Here is a 13,998-nt window from a genome sequence, read left to right on the forward strand (position 1 = left end):
GCTTTTGTTCGTTTCTAAGCACTAGAATCACTCCTTTCCCGGTCAAGTCCTCCTCCTGCTGCTCCTCACCACACATCACTGATGAGAAACGAGATGCAACTCCCGACCCCTGCCCGCGAGGCCTGAGTAGGCTCTCGCTGGGGGCGGAAGGGGTTTGCCCTCACTCCTGGCACGCGCAAGAGTGAACTGCTTTTGGGTTTGACTGATGGTAGGTGGGTTGTGTATTGAAGGCTATTGAATACAACTTACAATGCTTAATAGAAATCCTTATTCTTTTAGTTTAGATGTAAAAAAAAAAAAAACAAACAAACACACACACACCAAAAAAACTCCTGCGTCATACAATGTCAACCCAAAGTTAATGATTGAGGGCCTAGCCAGGCACCCTGCCCCCCAGCTGTGCCAAGGGCTGCTTGAACCTGAGCGCCACCTGGTGGCCACAAGAGCAAATAGCATCCTCCTCTGTGAAGGCCTTCCCCTAGGCGAGGGTGAGGCCAAAGCCAACACGTGAAACTACCTTCCAGCAGTTCAAGCAGATTCGGAGCTCTAACCGTTAGAATTCAGTTTTGAAAAGAAACTAATTCTTACTTAAAACTCTTTGCAGTGACTGATTAGCAACTGGGCGGCTTTGATGCTATTAGTTAAGCGATTTAGGCTTTGCATTCACGAGAGCCGGGGTAGAGGTCTGCTCTGCGGGACTGTCCTGCGGCCTTACACTTTAGTGCAAGCACCTTTGGGGGCTGCGTGTGTGTGTGTCTGTGTGTGAATTTTACAAACAGGGTGCCAGGCTGATCTCAGTCCCATGGCGATGTAACAATCCCTTTAAGTCCTTTTACCCTTATTAGAGCATAATTGAATACAATAAGTTTATTATTACTATCACTAGTGGCTCCGTGCACAGAATTTGTGCACATTAAAAGGGGGACCCAGAGTCAAGTCCCCGCCCACCCACATGAGCCTCAAAATCGCATGAGACCCAGACACGGCTGCCTTCCCCATTGGGCTAGATCCATACCTGGCCAGTCCCACCCTTGTCAAGCCCCGCCAGGCAGGGGGCATAGCCTCAGGTCCCCCATCAAGCCCAGCTGGGCAGGGGGCACGGCCTGAGTTCCCCTGACCCAGCACCCAGGGTGCACATTGGGGTCCCCCGTCAAGCCCCGTTCGGTGGGGAGCCCACCCTGAGGTCCCCTGGCCCAGTGCTGCGGTGGGGGGTGAGGCCTGAGGTCCCCCAGCCTGGTGCTGGGGTGGGGAGTGTGGCCTGAAGCCCCCTGTCAAGCCCCATGGAGGTGGGGGAGGGCTAGCCTCAGGTCCCTGCTGATTCCTTGTTAAGGCTCCTTATGGAACTTGGCCTCAGCTGTGGGTGCAGCCATCTTTGTGATGGAGTGATGGCCAATTAGCATATCCCCTCTTTATTAGATAGGGTTGTTGTCACACTGACATACCTTTCCAGGAATCTCTTGCTTTTGTTCCCTGTTAAGCAAGCGCCAGTTCCAGTGTGTTACTATCTTTGCACAAATACTTTTTTTTTTCCTGTGTCAGCCTCCTTCCCACTGCGGCCATTTTACTTTTAAAAAGAAGAGGAGTCGTGTAGTACAGTGTTTCCCAACCTTCTCTTATGATGAGAATCACCTGGTGGAGTTGTTAAAACACAGATTCCTGAATCCCAACTAAGAAGTGCTAAACTAGAATTTTTGAGAACATATAGGTAAAATTGTATACTTAACTTAGTGCTCTGTATATAACATCTGTCTTAGAGCACTAGTTAAGTATACAATTTCACCTATATGTTCCCAAAAATTCTAGTTTAGCACTTCTTAGTTGGGATTCAGGAATCTGTGGTTTAACAACTCCACCAGGTGATTCTCATCATGAGAGAAGGTTGGGAAACACTGGTGTAGTATTTTAAAAGTGATTTTGGCCCAGCCAGTTTAGTTCAGTGGTGGAGCATCGGCCTATGAACCAGGACGTCACTGCTCCCCGGATGGGCACAGGCCTGGGTTGTGGGCTCGGTCCCCCGTGTGGGGGGTGCAGGATGTTTCTCTGTCTCTCTGCCTTTTCCTTCCTCTCAGAAATCGACAAAAAATATAGTTAAAAATAAATTTTAAGCCCTAGCCGGTTTGACTTAGTGGATAGAGCGAAAGTCTGCAGAGTGACGGGTCCCGAGTTCTATCCCAGTCAAGGGCGCTTGCCTGGGTTGCAGGCTCCCTGCCCTGGTCAGGGGTAGGGGGGGGGATAGGGGGGAGGCAACCAATCAACGTGTCTCTCTCACATTGGCATTTCTCTGTGTCTCTCCCTCTCCCATCCACTCTCTCTAAAAACCAATGGAAAAAATATCCACAGGTCAGGATAATTAATTAATCAACTAAATAATTAAATATAGCAAAAGTAGATATTTTAAAAAATAAAAATAAAGAAATACATTTTAAATGGTCTTTTGTAAAAGGACATCTATGTCTAGACCCCGTGTCTAACTGCCCCCCCCCCCCTTTTCGTGTCCGTTGTGACCTTTGTCACAGACACTGTTGCCTTCTTCTGGGTCCCGACCCTCCGCACCCCACCATAGGGCAGAGCTTGTCCCGTTTACTCTCCTATTCCAGGGACCAGAGGAGTGAGGGTCCGTTCCCCGTGGGGTGAGTGAGTTTCTCTGCACCGTTTTCCTACCCGACGGAGCCCAGGACCATTCTTTGGTTCCTCCCAGGCTCTTCCTGGCCGATGGGTTTCCTGCAGTCTCTAGGGTCATCGTCTGTCTATGGGGGGATAATGGTTTCTGTTCAGCAAAAGAGATGAAAGAACCCACCGGTTCAGGGTCTGCCTAGAAAGGAATCGTCACACCAAGGCGAAGGCATGGGCCAGCGCCTCTGGAGAGCGTGGGTGGGTTCGGAGCGCCATCTGGTGTCCACCCGGGCGAACAGCAGGGTGTGCTGTGACCGGCTCCCACTCTGCGGGAGTGACCCGCCCACCCAGCATGTATTTGCAGGGGCGACAACGCCTTCCACCCAAAGCTCACTCAGCGAGGAGTTAACAGGTGGGGCGTGTTTTAATTTGATGCACCTTATAAATAGACAGAAACCTCCTCTTCGGCTCTGGCTCGTGTGTGTGTGTGTGTGTGTGTGTGTGTGTGTGTGTGTGTGTGTGTGTTTACACAAGTTGCCCTCGGTCCCCAGGGCTCTCCTGCGCAGATCCGAGCTCTCCGTCTCCGTGCCCTCGCTGGGGAGTGGCAGTGGTTGGCGTGGGATTATGGGGTCGTGGTCAGGAAGGAGTGAGACTCGCGCATGGCCTGTCTGGGGCACGGGAAGTGTTCAGAGGACTGCGGTGTTTATCAGTCTTCTGTCACTCTGACACCAAAGGTTCCCGGGTTGTGCCACATTGTCATCAACCAAATGTATATATAAAATGTTTAAAGACAATTTTAACACGTGCATGGTAAAATATATATATAATCTGTACTTATATTGCCAGGTTGTGTTCTAAGGACTACATAAATACTAATTCTTTCTCAAAATCACCTCTAACTCAGGTACTATTGTTGGCCCTGTATCGATGAGAAAGCTGAGGCATAGAGTAGTTTAGTAGCTTATTCAACCTTATATAGTTTTGTCTTTTCCAGTGGTTTGGTTTTTTGTGTGTGTGTGTGTGTGTTCATCCTCACCTAAGGACATTTTCCTGTTGATTTTTAGGGAGAGTGGAAGGAAGGGGGGGGGGAGAGAGGGAATGAGGAACATTGATGTGAGAGAGACACATGGATTAGTTGCCTCCTGCAAGCGAGGTACATGCCCTTGTCTGGACTCAAACCCAGAACCCTTGTATCCACGGGCCGACGCTCTATCCACTGAGCCAAACCGGTTTTGGCAAACCTGTTTTTTCTTTTCACCTTTTTTTCTAGGTGGGATACTAGAAAACTTAAAATGATCCAGTGACTCAGTCTATTTATTAGCAATAGCCTAGGGCAGTGGTCGGCAAACTGCAGCTTGAGAGTCACATGCGACTCTTTGGCCCCTGGAATTTTTAGCAAAGGCCAGCTTAGGAGTATCCTAATTAAGTTAATAACAATGTACCTTCCTATATTGTTTAAGTTTAAAAAATTTGGCTCTCAAAAGAAATTTCAATCGTGTACTGTTGACTCTTGTCTAATGAGTTTGCCAATCATGGCCTTAGGGCATCGGATGACCCAAAGGTGAACTTAGACACTTTCCCAGTGCAGTTTGAAAGGACAGGAAGACCTTTGCCTTCTGTTACATTTGTATTTTTTTTGTAAATATATTTTATTGATTTTTTACAGAAAGGAAGGGAGAGAGAGAGAAAGATAGAGAGAGTCATCGATCAGCTGCCTCTTGCACACCCCCTACTGGGGATATGCCAGCAACCAAGGTACATGCCCTTGACCGGAATCGAACCTGGGACCCTTCAGTCCCCAAGCCGACGCTCTATCCATTGAGCCAAACCGGTCCCGGCTTCTGTTACATTTGGATAATGTTTTCCACTCAAGTCACAGGCACCTGGAGAAGGGCTCCCTGCTTCTCTTCCTTCTGGCCTCCACCGCGTGGCCAGGAGGGTGGGAGCAGGACTCTGCGTGGCTTCTCTCCCGATAATTCGATTGCTTTTAGACTTGCACGCACACAGGGGCTTCAAACTGAGGGGTCATCTTAGAGGACGGAACCCCAGGAATCACATTTACATACTTTTCAGAGCTCTGTCTCACAGCAGGAAGGTTTACCAATGAGGCTGGTTTACACCAGGACCACGATTCATAGGGAAGGGGGTCCAGCAACCTGCCAATCAGGACTCCATTCAGGGATTTTCTTTTATTTAAAAAAATATATATACTTATTATTTGTTTCAGAGAGGAAGGGAGGAGAGAGAGAGAGAGAGAGAGAGAGAGAGAGAGAGAAGTCAATGAGGAGAGTGAATCATGGATCAGCTGCCTCTTGCACACCCCCTACTGGGGATCAAGCCCGCAAATCCCCCCCCCTCCCGCCCCCCCCCCCCCCAGCAGGTTCCCTGACTGGGCATCTCCTGGTTCAGAGGTTGATGCTCAACCACTAGGTCCTGCTGCCTGGGCCACACAGCTCTGCTCTTGATGGCTAGGCTCCCTTAGCCCATTTCAGACGGGAAGTGGTTCTTTGCCCACAGAATCTGAGCAGAGTGACATGTTCTCACTTTATCTTCTTAGCAAAAATAAAGGAGACGATGAAGGTGCTTTAGTTGTTTGTATAGTTTCCACAATCTGTTATGGTTCCGAGGCCCCACGTCACACGGATGGAAGGCAGGTCTAAAGTGCTTCTCCACGGCTGCTAATTCCTCCCTTCCTAATCGTATTAGGCTGTTAATTCCGAGGACGTGAGCAGGAGGAGACACCGTTTTTGAAAGGTGGAACGGATGGCATTCAGTGAAACCATGGGGTTATCCTTAGTCTAAACCAAGGTGCCTGGTATCTCATTCATCCCTGAGTTTATCTGCTTAAGCCCCTTTGGGACGCCACACCACGGGTCCCGGCTTGGCGTGTCTGAGCCGAAGGCCACGCAGCTCTTGTCGGAAGGAAACGTCTTTAGTTTTTTTGACTGTGACAGGGAAGGGAGGTATCGGAATACTTTTCAGAGCTCTGCCTCACAGCAGGAAGGTTTACCAATGGCTTGTAGGCACCATCTGGTTCAGAACGTGCTGATCTCTTCTTTGCGTTTGCTGGCTACACATGACTTCTTTGTGGTGGGCTCAGCTTGGTCAAGATCTTCAGGTTGCACTCGTGTCTGCAAAACACTGTGGTCCATCCCCCCGCTGGCACCTCTAATGCACATTGGCGTGTACACGTATGTTTGAATAGGAATTTCCGTGGAGTTGTCACACTTCCTGTGTCCCTAAACACAAACACATTCCCATTAAACACAGGAGCAGAACGTCTGCCCAGGCTTTTCTTCCACGACTGTAGTGCAACGGCTTTGAACCCAAGGGCACCGTAGGAAGCAGCAAAACTTAAAGCGGTAAAGCAAGTTTTGCAATGGACGACCTCAGGCCAACTTTAGGAGGGATGGGAAGAGGTGAATTCACAAAATTAAAATAAAAAAAAAAGTCATCATCATTTACATGTTCCAGTACTTTTCCTCTTTTTCTTTTTTTTAAATGTTACCACCCCCCCCCCTTTAATGTTTCCAATCTATAGCTCACCTTATCAGTCAAAGGGTCTCTTAATACCTCCACCTACAGGTGTGAGTTCGCACGTAGAGGGTGTTGTGTACCCTGACGTGCGAGGTACCTGGAAGAAACCCAAAGGTTGCATGGGCCGAAATTCACCTCTTTATTGCTTATTTCCAAAATAAATAAATACACAACTAAAGGCTTGTTTGGGGACAGATCCTAGCAATGTCTCCCACTGCGGAGTCTTGCGGGGGGGCGCTGGGCAGGCTCAGTGGGTCTTCCTTCCTCGGTTATTGTCCCTATTCTTGAGGGCCAGACCCCCCGCCGTGGCCCACGCAGAGGGGAACCTCACAGCTTTTTACAAACAGCCCAATGTCTCCACTTGGGAAGGTGAAAAGGGTGCCCCGCCCCCATCTATGAAAAGAGGGATTTGCTAAAGACCCCCCGCCCCCCAAAGTCTTCAAACCAAAGATGTAAGTCTCTAACCCGCCACCACCCAGGGCCCCTGGGGAACTTAGGGACCCCCCTCGCATCCCTCCCGAGCTGCTTTGGGCTGGCCCAGAACCCGGTCCTGGTCCCCAGTCCCTGCGCGTCCCTACGCAGAATTCACCCAGGACCTGTGTTACTTCCCTTGCGAAGAAACCGAATTATCGTGAACTTGTGAGTGACAATGACTTCGTGTGGGTCCCCAAAGGAAGGTGAACATGTGCCCTACCCCCCCTGAGAAAAAGAACTTTCAAGGGCCAAGGAGCGAGCAGGTAATTTGGAAGAAAAACAGAAAGTGGTCTCCGATGGTCCCGGACTTGCCTGGGAGTTGGGGGATTTGGGGGCTCCTGGACGCGGCGCCTTTGCGGTTACGGGGAAAATAAATACCCAGCACGAAGCCTGAGGCTTCTCGGATTCTTTTCCGACCGACCCCGGGGGCCTGGGTGCGGGGGTTTTCAATATTTCCCCCCTTTTGTGAAGTGTAACAAACACAACTCCGGGCGCGCGGCGGCGGCGCGGAGCCTGCCAGCCGAGGGCGGCGGGAGCACCAATCAGCGCGCGCCTGCGCTCTATATATTCGGCGGCGGCCGGCGCTGCGCCACCGGCGCTTCGCCACTTTTCCCAACTCTTTCCTCGATCTTCGTCGCCATCACCACCATGTCCGAGACCGCGCCCGCCGCGCCCGCCGCCGCGCCCCCCGCGGAGAAGACGCCCGTGAAGAAGAAGGCGGCCAAGAAGCCCTCCGGGGTGCGCCGCAAGGCGTCCGGGCCGCCGGTCTCCGAGCTCATCACCAAGGCGGTGGCCGCCTCCAAGGAGCGCAGCGGCGTGTCGCTGGCCGCGCTCAAGAAGGCGCTGGCGGCCGCGGGCTACGACGTGGACAAGAACAACAGCCGCATCAAGCTGGGCCTCAAGAGCCTGGTGAGCAAGGGCACCCTGCTGCAGACCAAGGGCACCGGCGCCTCGGGCTCCTTCAAGATCAGCAAGAAGGCGGCCTCCGGCGAGGCCAAGCCCAAGGTCAAGAAGGCGGGCGCGGCCAAGGCCAAGAAGGCGGCCGGGGCGGCCAAGAAGACCAAGAAGCCCGCGGGCGCGGCCGCCCCCAAGAAGGCCGCCAAGAAGACCCCGAAGAAGGCCAAGAAGCCGGCGGCGGCCGCGGGAGTCAAGAAGGCGGCCAAGAGCCCCAAGAAGGTGAAGGCCGCCAAGCCCAAGAAGGTCGCCAAGAGCCCCGCCAAGCCCGTGAAGGCCAAGGCCACCAAGGCCAAGACCGCCAAGCCCAAGAAGGCCGCCCCCAAGAAGAAGTAGGTCTGCACCCGCTTCTAAACCCAAAACGGCTCTTTTCAGAGCCACCACGGATCTCAGAAGCGAGCTGAGCACGTCTCCCCCGGTTACCTACCCTCCCCCTCCCAACCCTTTAACCTGATGCGGGCGGAGCTCCTGGAGCCTCGTCGGGGATGCCCGCGGGCAGCGGGGTGGGGGGAGGTAGGGTTCGTGGGGGCCTGGGCGGGGCGCGTGCCGAGGTGACAGGCCGGCCGTGCGCGTTGGGAACGGGGCTGCTGCGGGGTGACAGGGCCATCCCCGCAGCTGGGTGCCGGCGGGGTTCCCGGTTCGCTGAGAAGCGCCCTCGGCAGCCCTTACCCTGGAGGGGCCGGTGGACAGGGGCGCAGTCCCGTCACCCCCTCCCCTTTCTGGTCCCGGCGGCGCGGCCCGATCGGCCAGGAAAGCTTTCGAAAGTCCCGCCCGCTCGTGGGTTGGCGCGCGCTGCGGCCGCTCGCCGTCCTCGTCCCGGATGTCATTGGACGCGGCGGCCGCTGACGCACGCTGGCTGTTTTGTTTTGTTTTGGCTTTTCTGTTGGGTGGAGTGCGCCCTTCGCGCTGGGTGTGGGAGTGCGCCGGGCGCGTTTTGGGAAGGCCGGCTGCTGCGTCCCGGGCGTTGTTTGGCCTCCGGCCCCGGGCGGAGGCGGCGCGGACGGGCGGGTGGCTTCTCGCTCCAGCTTTTCCTTCCCGTTTTCCTGGCGACAGGAAGGCGCCCTGGAGGGATGGCCGCCGCCCAGGGCGCGGCAGCGGCGGGGCCTTCCCGTCCCTCGGTCCCCGTCACCGTGGACTTGGGTGGGCCCCATCGGGACGCGCCCAAAACAGCCTCCCGTCGCCATGTTGTCCTGGTGGGCGGCTCCCCGTCCTCAGATAAACGTGCGCACCCAGAAGCGGCTTTACCCGCCGTGTGTGTGTGTGTGTGGTCCACGCTGGAGAAAAATATGTCTGATATCAGGGCGCTAGTTCTCGTCGGTGCCATCGTGGGTTGTGTTACCCTCGGGCGTGCCTGCTGCACGCAGCCCGGGGCAGTTCCAATCCCGCCGGAGGACAAGTTCCCCGGGAGGCGCCTCGGGGCGCGCGCAGTCCTGGGTCTGTCGTCCTGGCTCCCGTTTTAGGGGGTGACTCCGGCTCACGCGCCCCATCCAGCAAAGCGCTCGCCTACCTGGTGGTGCTGATAGTAGTCATCTATGCGGACACAAAGGGGCAGAGAAAGAGCCAGGCACTGCGTAGGTCTTAACATAAACTACATAAAACCCCAGCTCCCCAACAGTGTACCGACAAGGGCAGTGTACCGACGAGGGTTTTCCAGAACCGAAGTCCTCAGGAGTAAGGGGCTTGGGGCCATGGGTCTTGCTGGCCGGTCAGGTTTCATGAGGGTGTGGCCAGGGGGCGCCCTGCAGCTCCACGGCCCAGGTACGGAAGGTCAACCGGGTGGGAGCCCCAGGGAGACTTTTCCTCCCCTCACTTTTCTCCCTGGAGATAACATCTGGGCCTCAGTGGTATTTCAGCTCGGGGCCCAGATAAGCAACCAGACCAGCCCTGGCTGCCATTAGGGCCAGCTGCATGGAATAATGTCCCCTGCTCTGGTGCTGCCAATCCATCAGCGGAGACCACAGCCCTGACTGGATGCACCTGGCAAGCTGCTGGATAGCCTGTTAAAATGCGTCCCTGGGATCTCCCCTGACACCCCAGCCTTAAAGCCCTGAGGATGGAGGACCCAGGGCGCTCTCTCTCCTGAAAGAACACCCTTCCCTCCCCCCCAAGCCCTCCCCCTCCCTCTTTACTATGAGCCTCCTCACTCCCATGCTCCCAGGGTGGTTCCCTCACCTCCATGACTCGCTTCCTAAGCCCACTTCTAGAATTGCTTCTACCTCTGATTTACCCCATAAATGTTCTCCTACAGGTTGGGTCTGGACTCTGAATTCTCTCCTAGCCAGAACCCAAGTACCGAGGAGACTAAACCCAGGTTTGGCCTGACCCTGCCGGTCAGACACCTGGTGCTGGTTCCTGCCGCCTACATCTTCCCCTTCACAGAAGCCCACGCCTTGTCTCCCAGAGTCAGAGCTTGGCCACCTCTCCCGGCCGCCTCAGGGAGGTGATGGCCAACGAGGAGAAGGGCTCAGGAGTCGGGAAGAAGCGGAATGGAGGGCTGGGGCTACACATTAAAGGAAATCACACATTATAGTAGGACCCTTGGTTTCCGTCGTCTGTTCACTTTGTAGCTGAAACCATCTTAAGAGAGCACATTGCTAGGCTGTCTTCATGTGCAGGGCGGGGGCCGCACTTGTGACTCCCCACTCATTCTTTTTGCTATGGTTGTTCTGCTGACATTTATTTTCCCTGCAGTGTAACCGGCCTTAGGCTACGTAATTGCTATAATGGTGTTGCATGACTTCCTTCTTGTGGCCGTTAGTCCAAGCACACAAACGCTGTTTTCGGGGTGGGGGGTGGGGGGAGGGGACAGAGGGGGTCTTAACTCCCAGGCTGCACCCTAAGCAAGTGCTGTCCATGGTCCTTGGGCACCTAAGTGAACACACCTTTGACCCCCCCCCCCTCGCCCCTTTCAGCCTTCTTCTAAATCAGTAACCGCCCATCATCTTAACTGTCCTGTCCTCAGGCCCTGCCTTGCTCTCTCCCACCTCCTTGTAATGTTTCCTATTGTAATTTCAAATGCAGAAGAGAAATGGTAAAACTCATTAATAAGCCCCAGGTGCCTACCAACGGACAAATCATTTAAGGTAATTGCTCCCTGGCACATGTCTGTTTGAGCTCAAATAAACTAAAAAATTCTCTACGGGTGCGGACCTTTATGTCCACACCTCCAGCATCTGAAATCCCCCTGACTGAGCGTTGGACAGTGACAGTCTAATCTTCCCGGCTACTTACATTTACTTAGTGGACGCTGGTGGAGAGCACTGAGGCCCGTTTTCATTTTAATCCCGTGAGCAGCCATCTTATTTTAGGGAGACCAGTGTTCAGTTGTGCAGTCAGAAATAAATGTGTATTGTTGTTTAATATATTTCTTTATTGATTTCAGAGAGGAAGGGAGAGAGAAACACACGATGAATCATTGACCACCTGCCTCCTGCACACCCCTAGTGGGGATGGAGCCCGCAACCCGGGGAGATGCCCTTTGCCACAATTGAACCCAGGACCCTTCAGTCTGCAGGCCAACGCTCTATCCACTGAGCCAGACAGGCTAGGACTGTTTTTTGCTTGTTTTTTACTAGGAATTTTGTGCAGACAACACTGCTGTTGGGAAGATTTAACTATAACGTGTTTGATGGATTAAATGCAGAAATAACAGTGTTCAGAAGCCTCTATACAAATAAGTACACTCATAAACCCTGTTGTCTGAACTCAATTGAACAGGACAGATAGTCAAAACTGCTTCTGGTGATTAAAACAAGTTTCAATTGCTTGAGAATTCCATGAAAAATTAAAATCCAATAAAAAGCTACCATATTAGCTTCTATGCTGTGAGACATCTAAACGTCATAAGGAATCCAGAGAAAGACAACTACCATGTGGTCTTACATGTAGAACCTAACGAACAAGATAAACAAGATTCCGGAACAGCCTGTCAGAATGAGGCCCGAGGGTAGGGGTGGTGGATGAAACAAGGAGGGACCAGGAAAAGCCCTGGAAACAGGTCAGTACGACAAGGAGGAATGGGACATCTGTGTTCGTAAAGCGGAAGATGCCCAATACTTTTAATTGACCCACTGGCAAAGGACTTTCACCTTAATATAGAAACCAACACCAAGCTGAACACTATACATCCTGCTCTCAAAATTCCCCCAGCCATTTGTTTCCATCCCAGCACCTAGGATGTGCAGTTACAGCCGTTCTTTATGTGAAGTGGTGGGCGGCTCTGAAAAGAGCCTTTGGGTTTCCGCGTTGATGGATAGGAAGGACGGAGCTCAGGCCCGCTCCCCGCGGATGCGGCGCGCCAGCTGGATGTCCTTGGGCATGATGGTGACGCGCTTGGCGTGGATGGCGCACAGGTTGGTGTCCTCGAACAGCCCCACCAGGTAGGCCTCGCACGCCTCCTGCAGCGCCATGACGGCCGAGCTCTGGAAGCGCAGGTCGGTCTTGAAGTCCTGCGCGATCTCGCGCACCAGGCGCTGGAACGGCAGCTTGCGGATCAGCAGCTCCGTGGACTTCTGGTAGCGCCGGATCTCGCGCAGCGCCACGGTGCCGGGCCGGTAGCGGTGCGGCTTCTTCACGCCGCCCGTGGCCGGCGCGCTCTTGCGGGCCGCCTTGGTGGCCAGCTGCTTGCGGGGCGCCTTCCCGCCCGTGGACTTGCGCGCCGTCTGCTTCGTGCGAGCCATTTGGAGAAAACGGAGGACAGCAAACTGCTGGGAGAATGATAAATAACCCGGTGCTCATCGGTATATATAAGGCGAGGCCCGCTCTCATTGGATAAGGCATCTGTCCATCAAGACCCGTAGGGAAGTTATTGGAAGCCACATCCACTTCCGGACCACAGGAGCTTCCCGAGCATTTGGACCGTAAATTAACCTTCCACCCTTTCATCTGAGGCTGCTTCCTAATCTTTCTCGCTTCTACCGTTTTTACCGCTTTTCTCTACAATTTTCTTTGGTTTCCCCCCGCAGACTTTAAATATTGCAATTATATATCCTGTTTCCTGAATAAAAATTTTAAATGTTGGCCCTGGAAACTGGCTTCCCTCTGATATTTTTGAAAAAGCGCGCGCTACACGGGATTGGCCAAGTAATTTGTGAGCCTCATTCAAATTTAGGAAAGCCAATTTCCCGTCAGTTTCTTCATTTCCTATTTAAATGTAGAGATTTTAAAATGTTTCTGTAGGTTTTTTTTCTAAATGCTTACTTAACTCGGTTTCACATTTGGTGCTATAGCTACAGTAACATTTACTTTTCATTAACTGGCATTCTCATACGTTTCACACCGTTAACTGAGTTGTGGAAAGTGTGGTTAAAGAAAAAAAAAACACCCTGAAGCGTGTACGTGGTACCAACAGATGGCTGAGCCCTGTGAAAGCCGCGCTGTGCCCCTTGTAGAGCAGCTCCGCCTAAGGGACAGGACACGGGAGCCTGCAGTATAGCTGTTACTTACAACCCACTAGGGTGCCCGTAGGAGATGGGAAAACTGGCGATAATGTGCCCTATTAAGATGCAAAACAACTATTGCCTGTAGGGTCACTAACTATTTGCATTTAAAGACACCTTTCAACAAGCATTGTTTGCTCTCGCGTTTTCTCCCGTTTTCAGCCCCGAGGGCCGGCAGCACTCATCCCCTAATCACCTGTGATTGTCAAATGTGTCCCTGTACCCATTTTCCTTTGATGTTTTTAGTGGAATTAATGTTTGCACACTGCCATCTACTGGTAGACAGCAATTAGCTGTTGAAATGGAAATTTTCGTGCAAGCCCGTTCAGTGAAAGCGTGGGTGGCTCTGAAAAGAGCCTTTGGTTTTGAACGCTGCGATTCGTGCCTCACTTGCCCTTGGCCTTGTGGTGGCTCTCGGTCTTCTTGGGCAGCAGCACGGCCTGGATGTTGGGCAGCACGCCGCCCTGCGCGATGGTCACCTTGCCCAGCAGCTTGTTGAGCTCCTCGTCGTTGCGGATGGCCAGCTGCAGGTGGCGCGGGATGATGCGCGTCTTCTTGTTGTCGCGGGCCGCGTTGCCCGCCAGCTCCAGGATCTCGGCCGTCAGGTACTCCAGTACGGCCGCCAGGTACACGGGCGCGCCGGCCCCGACCCGCTCCGAGTAGTTGCCCTTGCGGAGCAGGCGGTGGACTCTGCCAACTGGAAACTGCAGGCCGGCCCGGGAGGACCGAGTCTTGGCCTTGGCGCGAGCCTTGCCTCCCTGCTTCCCGCGTCCGGACATGCTAGCAAAGTTTAATTAAGACTGCAGAAAAAGACTCAGCAAAAAAGCAGTGTGAGGATGCTAAGTGGAAGAAAGCCTTTTATAGTTACAGCTTGGATAGCGAGATAAGACATCTGATTGGTTAAAACATGTTCTGTCCAATAGAAACGAGAATTGCGTAATTCTCATTTGCATAGACTACGCCCCTCAGCGCCATGTAGAGA

The 13,998-nt window shown here is 53.2% G+C and overlaps 3 protein-coding genes across 4 annotated transcripts; 1 reads left to right on the top strand and 2 right to left on the bottom strand.

Moving 5' to 3' along the window:
* Nucleotides 1–6,703: 6,703 nt before the first annotated feature.
* Nucleotides 6,704–11,078, top strand: LOC311612563 (histone H1.2-like). 2 transcript variants are annotated; one of them, XM_084865591.1, is made up of 2 exons: nucleotides 6,704–7,910; nucleotides 9,827–10,338. In XM_084865591.1, exons 1-2 carry the CDS (start codon nucleotides 7,273–7,275, stop codon nucleotides 10,020–10,022), a joined length of 834 nt encoding a protein of 277 aa, XP_084721717.1. In that variant the 5' UTR covers nucleotides 6,704–7,272; the 3' UTR covers nucleotides 10,023–10,338. The 2 variants fall into 2 exon arrangements, with proteins under 2 accessions (XP_084721717.1, XP_084721718.1); XM_084865592.1 differs by lacking the exon at nucleotides 9,827–10,338 and adding an exon at nucleotides 10,961–11,078 and having other exon boundaries at nucleotides 7,190–7,910.
* Nucleotides 11,079–11,845: 767 nt separating this feature from the next.
* LOC311612564 (histone H3.1) lies at nucleotides 11,846–12,694 on the bottom strand. Its single transcript, XM_084865593.1, has one exon. The coding sequence runs from the start codon at nucleotides 12,255–12,257 to the stop codon at nucleotides 11,847–11,849; it is 411 nt and encodes a 136-aa protein (XP_084721719.1). The 5' UTR covers nucleotides 12,258–12,694; the 3' UTR covers nucleotide 11,846.
* A 644-nt stretch (nucleotides 12,695–13,338) lies between these two features.
* LOC311612565 (histone H2A type 1-D) lies at nucleotides 13,339–13,829 on the bottom strand. Its single transcript, XM_084865594.1, has one exon. The coding sequence runs from the start codon at nucleotides 13,793–13,795 to the stop codon at nucleotides 13,403–13,405; it is 393 nt and encodes a 130-aa protein (XP_084721720.1). The 5' UTR covers nucleotides 13,796–13,829; the 3' UTR covers nucleotides 13,339–13,402.
* Between the last annotated feature and the right edge of the window lie 169 nt (nucleotides 13,830–13,998).

This window comes from Pipistrellus hanaki (genome assembly GCF_964339955.1).
Source record: "Pipistrellus hanaki genome assembly, chromosome: 18".
NCBI lineage: Eukaryota > Metazoa > Chordata > Mammalia > Chiroptera > Vespertilionidae > Pipistrellus > Pipistrellus hanaki.

What these genes read in the sequence shown, in the direction of transcription:
- LOC311612563 (XM_084865591.1), top strand. Translation starts at nt 7,273, where the DNA reads ATGTCCGAGACCGCGCCCGCCGCGCCCGCCGCCGCGCCCCCCGCGGAG. An exon ending in AAGGCCGCCCCCAAGAAGAA is followed by an intron (nt 7,911 to 9,826) that starts GTAGGTCTGCAC and finishes GTTCTCCTACAG; the next exon opens with GTTGGGTCTGGACTCTGAAT.
- LOC311612565 (XM_084865594.1), bottom strand. Translation starts at nt 13,795, where the DNA reads ATGTCCGGACGCGGGAAGCAGGGAGGCAAGGCTCGCGCCAAGGCCAAG.
- LOC311612564 (XM_084865593.1), bottom strand. Translation starts at nt 12,257, where the DNA reads ATGGCTCGCACGAAGCAGACGGCGCGCAAGTCCACGGGCGGGAAGGCG.